The sequence below is a fragment of the Oncorhynchus clarkii genome, chromosome 9 (genome assembly GCF_045791955.1).
Source record: "Oncorhynchus clarkii lewisi isolate Uvic-CL-2024 chromosome 9, UVic_Ocla_1.0, whole genome shotgun sequence".
Classification (NCBI taxonomy): Eukaryota; Metazoa; Chordata; class Actinopteri; order Salmoniformes; family Salmonidae; genus Oncorhynchus; species Oncorhynchus clarkii.
In genome coordinates, this window is record NC_092155.1 from 62,533,903 (window position 1) to 62,548,481 (window position 14,579).

General features: G+C 40.4%; 2 protein-coding genes across 7 annotated transcripts in view; one reads left to right on the forward strand and one right to left on the reverse strand.

The window, feature by feature from the left end:
* The window catches only part of LOC139416712 (integrin alpha-5-like), a 100,490-nt gene extending 86,927 nt beyond the window's left edge, over positions 1–13,563 (forward strand). Inside the window, exons 28-30 of the mRNA XM_071165704.1 lie at positions 5,269–5,370; positions 7,510–7,632; positions 10,610–13,563. Coding sequence (XP_071021805.1) covers positions 5,269–5,370; positions 7,510–7,632; positions 10,610–10,693 — 309 coding nt within the window. The 3' untranslated portion in view covers positions 10,694–13,563. The remainder of the gene's footprint in view (positions 1–5,268; positions 5,371–7,509; positions 7,633–10,609) is intronic.
* The window catches only part of LOC139416713 (rap guanine nucleotide exchange factor 3-like), a 51,940-nt gene continuing 50,924 nt past the window's right edge, over positions 13,564–14,579 (reverse strand). For all 6 annotated transcript variants that reach the window (XR_011635119.1, XM_071165708.1, XM_071165707.1 and 3 more), the window contains 2 exons: positions 14,447–14,518; positions 13,564–14,317 (listed from right to left, as the gene is read on the reverse strand). Coding sequence is in view for 5 of the 6 variants with exons in the window: in XM_071165708.1 (XP_071021809.1) it covers positions 14,199–14,317; positions 14,447–14,518 (191 nt within the window). In the remaining variant the exon portion in view is untranslated. The remainder of the gene's footprint in view (positions 14,318–14,446; positions 14,519–14,579) is intronic.

The window sequence follows — 14,579 nt, forward strand, 5'->3', positions numbered from 1 at the left end:
GGATTCCGTTTCTTCCGGTCTCCACCAGGATCTTTTCAATGTGGACATTGGCAGCCATTGATGTGCAGACGAGGAGCTATTGAATATACATCGCCCTGTAATCATTTTGATAGATTATAAACGTTTACTAATACCTAAAGTTGGATTACAAAAGGATTTCGAAGTGTTTTGTGAAAGTTTATCGTCGACTTTTTTAATTTAAAAAAATGACGCAGCGTTTAAAAACAATGCTTTTTTCTGAATGACACAGCTTCCATAGAAAGCTATTTTGGGTATATATGGACCGATTTAAACGAAAAAAAGACCCAATAGTGATGTTTATGGGGCATATAGGAGTGCCAAGAAAGAAGCTTGTCAAAGGTAATGAATGTTTTATATTTTATTTCTGCGTTTTGTGTTGCGCCGGCTAAGCTATATCTTTGTTTACATCGCATTCAGGCATTTTGGGGTGTTGCATGCTATCAGATAATAGCTTCTCATGCTTTCGCCGAAAAGCATTTTAAAAATCTGACTTGTTGGCTAGGTTCACAACGAGTGTAGCTTTAATTCAATACCCTGCTTGTGAATTTTGATGCACGTTTGAGTTTTAACGAGTACATTTAGCATTTAGCGTAGCGCATTTTCATTTCCAGGTGTCTACTTGAGACATCTGCGTCTCAAGTAGAAGAAACACTGTCATCTCAGATTTTCAAAAAATGCTTTTCAACCATAGCTACACAAGCATTTGTGTAAGAGTATTGATAGCTAGCATAGCATTAAGCCTAGCATTCAGACATTTCAAACAGATTCAAACATTTTCACAAAAACAAGAAAAGCATTCAAATAAAATAATTTACATTTGAAAAACTTTGGATGTTTTCAATGAGGAGACTCTAAGTTAGATAGCAAATGTTCAGTTTTTCCAAAAATATTATTTGTGTAGGAGAAATCGCTCCGTTTTGTTCATCACGTTTGGCTAAGAAAAAACCCTGAAAATTCAGTCATTACAACGCTGAACTTTTTTCCAAATTAACTCCATAATATCGACAGAAACATGGCAAACATTGTTTAGAATCAAGCCTCAAGGTGTTTTTCACATATCTATTCGATGATAAATCACTCGTGGCAGTTTGGTTTCTCTTCTGAACCAAATGGAAAAATGCACGCACCTGGAGATTACGCAATAGTTTCGACGGAGGACACCGAGCGGACACCTGGTAAATGTAGTCTCTTATGGTCAATTTTCCAATGATATGCCTACAAATACGTCACAATGCTGCAGACACCTTGGGGAAACGACAGAAAGTGTAGGCTCATTCCTGGCGCATTCACAGCCATATAAGGAGACATTGGAACACAGCGCATTCAAAATCTGGCGCACTTCCTGTATGAAATTTCATCTTGGTTTCGCCTGTAGCATTAGTTCTGTGGCACTCACAGACAATATCTTTGCAGTTTTGGAAACGTCAGAGTGTTTTCTTTCCAAAGCTGTCAATTATATGCATAGTCAAGCATCTTTTCGTGACAAAATATCTTGTTTAAAATGGGAACGTTTTTCATCCAAAAATGAAATACTGCCCCCAGAGTTTCAAGAGATATATTTTTTTAATGTTTAGCTCACAATATAATTTCAAAGTATGCATTAAGGTGTCTAATACAATAAACGTGTCAAACTAATGTAGAGATTAATACATGCATTTCTGTAGTTTCTAAAATATTCCAAGGGTTCCAAGATGGCTGGGCGGTGGCTTCAATACAGCGCCCCCTGTCAATCATCCAGGGTAATCCAACCCACATTTTGACAACTGAATGGGAACTTGCCTGCCTGCCCTCCCATTCGATTGATGATGCCAAATACATTTGATTGACAACAAAGAGAGATGCCAACTGTGGATAACAGTCGTTCAAGTTCAGCATAGCTAGCTATCAAAGTGATTAACAGTTCTTGCTAGCTAACCAAATGACACCTGCATCTCTAGTTGTAGCCACCAAAAAAAAAATGATATGGTAGGAAAAAGTCGGCCACTCACTGACTCGTCCAATGACATGATATCCTCCCAGCAGCTAGTTAGCTAACATTTGGTACCGTGCTTTTAGCTTGCTAAATAAATAGCTATTGTACATAAACAGACAAGCTAGCCTATTAGCCACGCTATGACTGACTTGTGGTCATTGCCCTTTTATAGTTTGATTGTGCTGACATTCCCAGCCTAAGTTACATTTGTGTTTTTTGTAAAAAAATATTGAGTCAATGAAACTGATACAGTGCATCCTGAAGGGCTGGAGGCAGCAAACAATGTACCATACCAGCTGTGATTTACAACATGATAGCAATATTTGTTGGACTACCAAGAAATGTATTGGTGAATTAGTTATATTAATCATGCATTGAACTGCATCCCATCTATTCTGCCAACATTTTTTATTTTTAAATTTGACCTTTATTTAACTAGGCAAGTCAGTTGAGAACAAATTCTTATTTTCAATGACGGCCTAGGAACAGTGGGTTAACTGCCTGTTCAGGGTCAGAACGACAGATTTGTACCTTGTCAGCTTGGGGATTTGAACTTGCAACCTTTCAGTTACAGTGCCTTGCGAAAGTATTCGGCCCCCTTGAACTTTGCGACCTTTTGCCACATTTCAGGCTTCAAACATAAAGATATAAAACTGTATTTTTTTTGTGAAGAATCAACAACAAGTGGGACACAATCATGAAGTGGAACAACATTTATTGGATATTTCAAACTTTTTTAACAAATCAAAAACTGAAAATTGGGCGTGCAAAATTATTCAGCCCCTTTACTTTCAGCGCAGCAAACTCTCTCCAGAAGTTCAGTGAGGATCTCTGACCTAAATGACTAATGATGATAAATACAATCCACCTGTGTGTAATCAAGTCTCCGTATAAATGCACCTGCACTGTGATAGTCTCAGAGGTCCGTTAAAAGCGCAGAGAGCATCATGAAGAACAAGGAACACACCAGGCAGGTCCGAGATACTGTTGTGAAGAAGTTTAAAGCCGGATTTGGATACAAAAAGATTTCCCAAGCTTTAAACATCCCAAGGAGCACTGTGCAAGCGATAATTTTGAAATGGAAGGAGTATCAGACCACTGCAAATCTACCAAGACCTGGCCGTCCCTCTAAACTTTCAGCTCATACAAGGAGAAGACTGATCAGAGATGCAGCCAAGAGGCCCATGATCACTCTGGATGAACTGCAGAGATCTACAGCTGAGGTGGGAGACTCTGTCCATAGGACAACAATCAGTCGTATATTGCACAAATCTGGCCTTTATGGAAGAGTGGCAAGAAGGAAGCCATTTCTTAAAGATATCCATAAAAAGTGTCGTTTAAAGTTTGCCACAAGCCACCTGGGAGACACACCAAACATGTGGAAGAAGGTGCTCTGGTCAGATGAAACCAAAATTGAACTTTTTGGCAACAATGCAAGACGTTATGTTTGGCGTAAAAGCAACACAGCTCATCACCCTGAACACACCATCCCCACTGTCAAACATGGTGGTGGCAGCATCATGGTTTGGGCCTGCTTTTCTTCAGCAGGGATAGGGAAGATGGTTAAAATTGATGGGAAGATGGATGGAGCCAAATACAGGACCATTCTGGAAGAAAACCTGATGGAGTCTGCAAAAGACCTGAGACTGGGACGGAGATTTGTCTTCCAACAAGACAATGATCCAAAACATAAAGCAAAATCTACAATGGAATGGTTCAAAAATAAGCATATCCAGGTGTTAGAATGGCCAAGTCAAAGTCCAGACCTGAATCCAATCGAGAATCTGTGGAAAGAACTGAAAACTGCTGTTCACAAATGCTCTCCATCCAACCTCACTGAGCTCGAGCTGTTTTGCAAGGAGGAATGGGAAAAAATGTCAGTCTCTCGATGTGCAAAACTGATAGAGACATACCCCAAGCGACTTACAGCTGTAATCGCAGCAAAAGGTGGCGCTACAAAGTATTAACTTAAGGGGGCTGAATAATTTTGCACGCCCAATTTTTCAGTTTTTGATTTGTTAAAAAAGTTTGAAATATCCAATAAATGTCGTTCCACTTCATGATTGTGTCCCACTTGTTGTTGATTCTTCACAAAAAAATACAGTTTTATATCTTTGTTTGAAGCCTGAAATGTGGCAAAAGGTCGCAAAGTTCAAGGGGGCCGAATACTTTCGCAAGGCACTGTACTAGTCCAACGCTCTAACCACTAGGCTACCCTGCCGCCCCAATGCTTTACTTGACATCATTACATTTTTTGTCAAATAGAAGCTATTATTAAAAGCTCTTTATAAAGTTGGTTTTGTAGCATAAAGTGAGAATTTGATATTTGTGACTGATATTATGATTGTCTGTTTGTTTCATATCTGCAAAGTAGCTAAAACACTGTCCGTTCCACTTTAATTAGGTCATCAAAGAGTGGATCTTAGTCATGTTCAGATGCGGAGATGAAAGCAACCGCCAGAACTACTGGTTTTGTCTCCTCTCAAACTCACTACACATGCAGACACATTTCTACCAGATGACAATGGCACTGACTGCATGAAACGGACTGTCTCAGTTTGTGTTCTGTCTGTAGGCCTATCTGTCTATTCACATTGCTGTCTGTGTATTTTCTCATGTCAAGATTTGGCGGAGTATAAGCAGAAATATTCCTTTAAGTAGCTATACAAAGAAAACACCAAGACTTAAATCCTCAAATTAGAGACTGTAAAATATGAATGACCAGTCAGACTCACACATGTGATTGTATTGACTAGATGTCTGTATTAATGCTAGCTCAGAGCTAAACTCTGCCAATGTGAACAGACTCAGATATTTGATGAAAATAAATGGAAAACAGTAGCTTACAGAGTGAATAATTAAATTCTAATTTCAATAGTTCTGTGAGCGTATCGTTTGTGTGTTGGTCTATAGTGTATAAGGTATAGCAGAGCTGGAGGGTATCAGTCCACAGAAGCCGTTGTGAGAAAGACCTTACACCAAGGCTTATGTGTAAGTGCATTGGAAATTCATTAGTTGGCGGTCACGCCTTCTCATAGGATTGGAATGTCAGAGGGGTTTTGTGAGAAGAGCCAGCCGGTCTGATGAGGTTCATCAGTCTCTGTAGCACATGACTGCCTCCTACTGGACATGAGTCAAACAGGACCCATCACTAGTCCACACATGGCCAGCACCCGTACAAGTTGCAGTTTGCCTTTCAAATACTCCTACAAAAATTATTTGAAAAATCACAATGGATATCCAATCTGATCCTGTTGTTTTGTTTCCGTTCTCAGAGGGCATACAAGGGGTACGTGCTGGAGTGCCTGGCAAGGTTCAGTGTGGTCAAGATGCCCTATGCCATCTTGCCCAAGGAGGTACCGAGTGGATCTAAAAAGGTATGGGTATGTGCAGTGCACTCATGTCAACAAACCTCTCTATTTTATATTGTATTGTTAGTCTTGCATTACCATACAGTTAGTAGTTAAATTGGGATTTGGGAGGTGGGGCTTCTAGTTTGGGGGCGTGCCCTGGAGGATTTCATATAATCTATACTGACAAAAGCACATTACAGCATACTACAGGTCGTGGAGGGACCTTGTGAGGGGGATATTATTTTCGTGCACAGAATGTGATGATCTGAACAATTGAATAGATAGACAACCCTATAGTAAAATAGTTTAACTTTGCTGTTGCTTACTTGTGTTGGTAAAAAAAATAAATCATTAGATCATTTGAAATTCGCATAACCAAAGTTACAGGATCTCAGCTCTGCCTGGATCTCATTTGGATCATAGGTGTTGGGTCTCGGACTCGGTTGGATCCGGCCTAACTTAACCCCTGTATATAGTGTGCCCATGTTTCGTTCAGCACTCAGCTGTTGGGAAAATGCAGGAAGCCTGGAATCGAGGCTATTATACAGTGCCTTCGGAAAGTGTTCAGACCCCTTGACCTTTTCCATGTTTTGTTATGTTACAGCTTTATTCTAAAATTGTATTAAATAGTTTTTTTCCTCAATCTACACACCACCCTATAATGACAAAGCAAAACTATAAATGTTATTTTATCTTTATTTTTGCTATTTTATTCACAATAAAATACTTATTTACATATTGTAAGTACTCAGACCCTTTACTCAGTACTTTGTTGAAGCACCTTTGGCAGTGATTACAGTCTTGATTCTTCCTGGGTATGACGCTAAAAGCTTGTCACACCTGTATTTTAGGAGTTTCTCCCATTCTTCTCTGCAGATCGTCTCAAGCTCTGTCAGGTTGGATGGGGAGCGTCGATGCACAGTTATTTTCAGGTCTCTCCAGAGATGTTAGATCGGGTTCAAGTCCGGGCTCTGGGTGGGCTACTCAAGGACATTCAGAGACTTATCCCAAAGCCACTCCTGCGTTGTCTTAGCTGTGTGCTTAGGATCATTGTCCTGTTTGAAGGTGAACTTTCGCCCCAGTCTGAGGTCCTGAGCTCTCTGGAGCAGGTTTTCATCATGGATCTCTCTGTACTTTGCTCCGTTCATCTTTCCCTCGATCCTGACTAGTCTCCCAGTCCATGTTGCTGAAAAACATCCCCACAACATGATGCTGTAACCACCATGCTTCACTGTAGGAATGGTGCCCGGTTTCCTCCAGACGTGACGCTTGGCATTCAGGCCAAAGAGTTCAATCTTGGTTTCATCAGACCAGAGAATCTTGTTTCTCATGGTCTGAGAGTCTTTAGGTGCCTTTTGGCAAACCCCAAGTGGGTTGTCATGTGCCTTTTATTGAAGACTGGCTTTCGTCTGGCCAATCTACCATAATGGCCTGATTGGTGGAGTGCTGCAGAGATGGTTGTAGTTCTGGAAGGTTCTCCCATCTCCACAGAGGAACTCTAGATCTCTGTCAAAGTGACCATTGAATTCTTGGTCACCTCCCCCACCAAGGCCCTTCTCCCCCGATTGCTCAGTTTGGCCGGGCGGCCAGCTCTAGGAAGAGTTGGTGGTTCCAAACGTCTTCCATTTTTAAGAATTATGGAGGCCACTGTTTTCTTGGGGCTTTCAATACTGAAGAAATATTTTTGTACCCTTCCCCAGATCTTTGCCTTGACACAATCCTGTCTCGGACCTCTACGGACAATTCCTTCGACCTCATGGCTTAGTTTTTGCTCAACTGTGTGCCTTTCCAAATCATGTCCAATCAAATTGATTTGCCACAGGTGGACTCCAATCAAGTTATAGAAACTGCTCAAGGATGATCAATGGAAACAGAAGTCACCTGAGCTCAATTTCGAGTCTCATAGCAAAGGGTCTGAATACTTATGTAAATAAGGTATTTCTGTTTGACTTGTAATAAATTAGCAAAAATATATAACCTGTTTTTATTTGTCATTATGGGATATTGTGTGTAGATTGATGAGGATTTTTTATTTATTGAATCCATTTTAGAATAAGGCTGTAATGTGGAAAAATGTGGAAAAAGTCAATGGGTCTGAATACATTCAGACCCATTGAGTCACTGTAAGTGGAAGTCATGACTAAATGTGTTCCCCCAATTCAGGTGGTGACCCCGTTGGTGTGGAACAAACAAGACAGCCAATACTCTGTGCCCTTGTGGATCATCATTCTGGCCATACTGGCTGGGCTTCTGCTGCTGGCACTGCTCATCTACGTCCTGTACAAAGTGAGTGGTCGGGATAGCGGTGATGTTAATGTCCGGCAGAGTGGGAAATTAACTTCCCATATTTTCCTTCAGAACTTTATTTTTAGAATGTGAAATGTCAGAATAATAGTAGAGACAATAATATATTTCAGATTTTAATTCTTTCATCACATTTCCAGTGGGTCAGATGTTTACATACACTCAAGTATTTGGTAGCATTGCCTTTAAATTGTTTAACTTGGGTCAAATGTTTTGGGTAGCCTTCCACAAGCTTCCCACAATAAATTGGGTGAATTTTGGCCCATTCCCCCTGACAGAGCTGGTGTAACTGAGTCAGGTTTGTAGGCCTCCTTGCTCGCACACGCTTTTTCAGTTCTGCCCACACATTTTCTATAGGATTGAAGGCAGGGCTTTGTGATGGTCACTCCAATACCTTTACTTTGTCGTCCTTAAGCCATTTTGCCACAACTTAGGAAGTATGCTATGGGTCATTGTCCATTTGGATGACCCATTTGCGACCAAGCTTTAACCTTTCTAGGGCAGGCGTTCCACTAGCGGAACCCCTCCACAACATTCCGCTAGTGGAACCCCTCCACAACATTCCACTGAAAAGGCAGCGCGTGAAATTCAAAAATATTTTTTAAATATTCTTTACAGCGAAAGCACAACATATGATTATGTTAGGTCAGAGCCAAGTCAAAAAAACACAGCCATTTTTCCAGCCAAAGAGAGGAGTCACAAAAAGCTGAAATATAGATTAAATTAATTACTAACCTTTGATGATCTTCATCAGATGCCACTCATAGGACATCATGTTACACAATACATGTATGTTTTGTTCGTTAATGTGCATATTTATATCCCAAAATATCAGTTTACATTGGCACGTTACGTGCAGTAATGTTTTGATTCGAAAACATCCGGTGATTTTGCAGAAATACTCATAATAAACATTGATAAAAGATACAACTGTTATTCACAGAATTAAAGATAGACTGCTCCTTAATGCAACCTCTGTGTCAGATTTTTTTACCTTACGGAAAAAGCATAATCTGAGAAAGGTGCTCAGATCCCAAAACAGCCAGAGGAATATCCGCCATTTTGGAGTCAACAGAAGTTAGAAATAAATATTCACTTACCTTTGATGATCTTCATCAGAAGGCACTCCCAGGAATCCCAGTTCGACAATAAATGACTGATTTGTTCCATAAAGTCTATAATTTCTGTCCAAATAGCCACTTGTTGTTAGTGTGTTCAGCCCAGTAATCCATCTTCATGAGGCGCAGGCACTTCGACCAGACAAAAACTCGAAAAGTTCCGTTACAGTCCTTTAGAAACATGTCAAACAATGTATGGAATCAATCTTTAGGATGTTTTTAACATAAAACATCAATAGGGTTCCAACCGGAGAATTCCTTTGTCTGAAGAAAAGCACTGGAACGAGAGGTAACTCTGTCGGGGGCGCGCGTCATGAGACCAAGGCACTCTGCCAGACCACTGACTCAAAGAGGTCTCATGAGCCCCTCCTTTATAGTAGAATCCTCATTCAAGTTTCTAAAGATGGTTGACATCTAGTGGAAGCCGTAGGAAGTGCAACTTTATCCATATCTCATTGTGTATTTGGTAGCCAAGCTTTGAAATACTACAAACCTCAGATGTCCCACTTGCTGGTTGGATTTTTCTCAGATTTTGTTCTGTTATACGCAAAGACATAATTCAAACAGTTTTAGACACTTCAGAGTGTTTTCTATCTAATAACAATATGCATATATTAGCATCTGGGACAGAGTAGGAGGCAGTTTACTCTGGGAACGCTATTTATCCAAAAGTGAAAATGCTGCCCCCTATCCCAAAATAGTTAACTTCCTGATTGATGTCTTGAGATGTTGCTTCAATATATCCACATAATTATCCATCCTCATGATGCCATATATTTTGTGAAGCACCCCCACAACATGATGCTGCCAATCCCGTGCTTCACGGTTGCAAGCCTCCCCCTTTTTCCGCCAAATGGTCATTATGGCTGGTCATTATGGCCAAACAGTTCTATTTTTGTTTCATCAGACCAGAGGACACTTCTCCAAAAAGTATGATCTTTGTCCCCATGTGCAGTTGTAAACTGTAGTCTGGCTTTTTTTATGGCGGTTTTGGAGCATTGGCTTCTTCCTTGCTGAGCAGCCTTTCAGGTTATGCCGATATAGACCTTGTTTTACTGTGGATATAGATACTTTTGTACCTGTTTCCTCCAGCATCTTCACAAGGTCCTTTGCTGTTGTTCTGGGATTGATTTTCACTTTTCGCACCAAAGTACATTAATCTCTAGGAGACAGAATGAGTCTCCTTCCTGAGCGGTATGATGGCTGCGTGGTCCCATGGTGTTTATACTTGCGTACTATTGTTTGTACAGATGAATGTGGTACCTTCAGGCATTTGGAAATTGCTCCCAAGGATGAACCAGACTTGTGGAGGTCTCCAATGTTTTTTCTGAGGTCTTGGCTGATTTCTTTTGATTTCCCCGTGAAGTCAAGTAAAGAGGCACTGAGTTTGAAGGTAGGCCTTGAAATACATCCACAGGTACACCTCCAATTGACTCAAATGATGTCAATTAGCCTATCAGAAGCTTCTAAAACCATGACATCATTGTCTGGAATTTTCTAAGCTGTTTAAAGGCACAGTCAATTTAGTGCATGTACACTTCTCACCCACTGGAATTGTGATACAGTGAATTATAAGTGAAATAATCTGTCCATTTACAATTGTTGGAAAAATGATGTGTCATGCACAAAGTAGATGTCCTAACCGACCTGCCCAAACTATAGTTTATTAACAAGAAATTTGTGGAGTGGCTGAAAAACAAGTTTGAATTACTTCTACCTAAGTGTATGTAAACTTCAGACTTCAACTGTACATCTGGCTGGAGAGACACATGAAGATTTGAGGTGTTGAAATATGATATATTTAGTTCTAACTTTGATAACGTTGTCTTTCTTCCTCCCAGCTTGGCTTCTTCAAAAGGTCGCTACCCTACGGCACGGCTATGGAGAAGGCCCAACTCAAGCCTCAGGCTGCGTCTGAGGCCTAAACACCACATAGAAAGGATTAAAACAAACTATTTTGTTGTCACAGAACCAAAGAAACCTAGAAACCCACATGATTGCAATGGAGAAATGTGGTTAATTTAAACATCCAGAGAGGATTAGACTGCAGTTGAAGAGGGAGGAGGAGGAGGAGGAGGAAAGACCACTGGAACTCCACTGTACTGCACTAGAGGAAGAAATACCCAAAGAACTCCAAACCAAATGAATGTTTTTAATTTAATATATGTTTATGTTTGTTGTCGTTGGGTTGGGGTTGATCACCAAGCTGAACTTCAGTGTCACAGTCAGAAAAACTGGCTTTAGACTTACTGATCCTATTTGAGTTGAAGTCCAAGACTAGTGACTACAGAAGAAGAGGAGTAGCCTATGGAAGGCCTTGATACGATCAAGGAAGATGTTTGGTTTCTCCCTGCACATCTTTTTAAACAGCTTTGTATTCCCTTGTGGATCCTTGTGAAAGATAATTGTTTTACTCTTTTTCAACTGCCTTCATTTTGGTGCTAAAAAAGTGTGATCACTGCTTTTAAAAGGTATATGATGGTGTTGAGGGGGACTGAATGCATCTCCCTTCCTTTTTGTAGCCATTAAAGAAATCTGATCTGATACTTTCCCAACCGAAGTTAGAAACATGCTTCCTGTTCAGGGCATGTTCACCAGAGGAGCATGTTCACCAGAGGAGCATGTTCACCAGAGGAGCATGTTCACCAGAGGAGCACAGACAGAGGATGTCTGTCTCATGTCTCCATAATCTACACCTGAGCTGTTTACCCATGTTCTACCAAACATGTTTTTACAGCCAATCTTTTGTTTAATGTAAGTTCAGTTTGGCTCCAGTAATGTTCGGCACGTACAAACTCCTGTACTGCCAAAATAGCTTCTTCAGCCTCAGAGTGGTGGACATACAGTGCTTGGTCCAGTTGTTTTGCACTCAAAAGAAATCTACTGATGTCTAACAAGATGCCAAAAACAGACAGGATACTGACGGACTGATCTTCCTTTGGGTTTGACTTGACCATTACTGATCACTTTGTTGATCCTGTATGTTTGTGTTCGTTGTGACAGATCAAAGCATTGCCTCAAAGTTGACTGGGACTTGACTGGATCCATCCACCATGGGCCTGTGAGATAGATCCTACTGAAAGCTTGATACACTCTGGTGCCAGTACTCTGTCTGGTGACTTGTAAACAAGTCTGTCCAGACTTTGCTTGTGCTGCAAGAGGCAGTATTGAAATTGAGTTGTAGCAAAGACCATCCAGGTGTATCCACAGCCTTGGTGTGTAATGATGTCTTGAAGTCAGTACATTACTATGTTGCCAACAGAGATCAAGGAAGCTGTAGTACATACAATCTGGGTGGGTTGCTTGCAGGTAAGGGCTCACTCCGGTGAGTGTCAGGGAAACGGCCAAATATCCAGTCCCTACACATTTCACCTTGATCTTGTAGTGTGCTAGGAGCATCTTTGCTCTGGTTTGTTTTAATTTTATTTTGATGTCCTTATGATAACAAAAACTGACTGAGTACCAGAAGCTCTCACACCACGATGCTGCAGCTTCATCCATGGACTGAATATGTGGGGCTCTTTTATTTGTCATGTAAATACGTTTTGTGTGTGTGTCAGACTGCCTGTGTCTTCATGTGTTGATGTTCCTGTCTGTTTTTTTGTGTGAATCAGACTGCCTCATTAGAGTTTAGGACAGCTAGGACCAGAGTAGCTATTCATTTAGGGCCCATTTCAGACTTGAGATAGGTTTTTTTTTTAAATACGACTTAAGTCCATGTTAAGTCAACTTATCTCAAGTCTGAATCAGGCCCTTAATGCAATAGAGAGACTGCAATGAAAATGCACATGCATACACAGTAAAATCAGTTTGCCTAAAGGGATAGCAACTGGGCATTGGGGGGGGGGGGGGAAATGGTTTGTACGTGCAATATTATTATTCACTCTGGTTGATATTGGTTTTAGTTTTTGCAGTAGTTTTTGAATTTTCTTTCATTTTGTTCCGGAGGGGTTGTGTTAAACCAGGTGTATCTAACATCTAATGATGAGTCTGTGTTAAAAAACATACCAAGTCTGCTCCCTATGGTCGGATGGGGGTATTGTCAAAAACAATTGGTCTGTTTTTTCCCCCCCTAGATTTTTCCACTGCACGTATTCACCACTTTTACATTTTGCTCCACTGCTATAACTAGCCAATGTTTAGTATCACTATTTCAGATATCAGTGGTAAAAAATACATCCATCAAACCTCCTGAGTTGAACTCGAGTGGGCATGTGTGATAATGTATGTTCAGTTCAATTGTATCACCTATCCAAACGCAGCCATAATGCTACACATCTGTTTTCGCTATTTGTTTTGAATGCCCCCTAGCTCATATTGGTGATTTAATCCACAAGCTTTATCAACACTCATGGTGCAAAGACTGCTAACGCCACTCAGTGGATTCATTTAACATGTATCATATTATTTTTAACAGTATTTGTATGATATTGTTTTGAAAAGTATATGTCCGATCGTAGTGTCCAGACTGAAAATGTCAACCTAGTATTATTTATATTGAAAGAGGATGTTTTAAACATAATCCTCTGTGGTTACAGTAGAAGACTACACTGGGTTTATCCTTGTTTTCTCAATGCTTTCTTGGCCCCCTTTTAAAAATCTCCTTTTTTACAAAGTTGTAAATATTTCTGACGAGAATATTTTTTAGATCCAATTGGGAAAAAAAACATTTGTGAAATTTACTCTCCCCATATTGGGGAGACTTTCTGGGAAGAGGATTTAGTCTTTTAGTGATCATTTGTGTCTTATTATATGGTTTGCATTTCAATTAAAAAAATGACATGCTTTGATTGAATACACAGTTCTGAAAATAATTTATTTAAAAAAATAAACTTGCCCATGGCATGAAATGTTTTACACATTTGTTTATGCGGTTTGGCAACAACTGATTGCTCAACAATTTATTGTTCATTATAGTTGTATTACAAAGTGGAGAAAAATACCAAAACACCATAACTAGGAGCCATAGCATAGAACTATTGCATGTGCTTTTAGGGCACTCACTTGCAAAACCATAAGCTTATCTTACAAATAGTATACTACACAAATTATCGTATAAATAACAGATAATGCCAAATGTATATACTTCTTCCTCAGGTTGCAGCGCCGCACTGTCATATCAGTAACAGTGGTCGGTGAGGACAAACAACTTATCTGGTAAGACGTTAGAGGTCACTAAATACTGCCAGTCAGATCCCTCCTCAGGTCCTATTGATGAGTAGTCCAACGAGCTGCTTCTCTTCAATGCTCTCTGTGTGATATTGACCATCCCAGAAACATCCCCACAGTCCTCCATTCCTGACACCAGACATGTACATGAGTCTATAGAAGATCTTGCATGTGGATTAGTATGACCGTGGAGGTGTGTATTCCCCTGCCAACCTATGATTCACAGGCTGTAATAAAACAGTCTTAATACACTGGTTTGGTTCAGCGCTCCATTGCTCTGGACAGTTGTGTCAGTTTGTGCTGGTTGTCGATCACTTCAAAGTTCTGAACATAGTGGCGGATGTTGCTAGGATTCCTGAAAGGGGGGGATTGCTCGGAATCTGGACACGAGACAGAAGACAAGATATGTGTTTTTTTTTTTAAATGGAAGCGCTACATTTACTTAATATCATTTAAAGATCTCAGAATGGAAAATGAGTGTTGATTTTTGTAGATAAGGCATAGCTTACATGTGGACAGCCGAATGGAAGGCGCCTCCAGAAACATTCTGTCTGCAAGTCCCTTCTGAGGTGATGAGGGCACTGTAGGACAAAGAACCATAGAGAGTGAACACCCTGGCACAACATTGTCCTTCTTATCCCG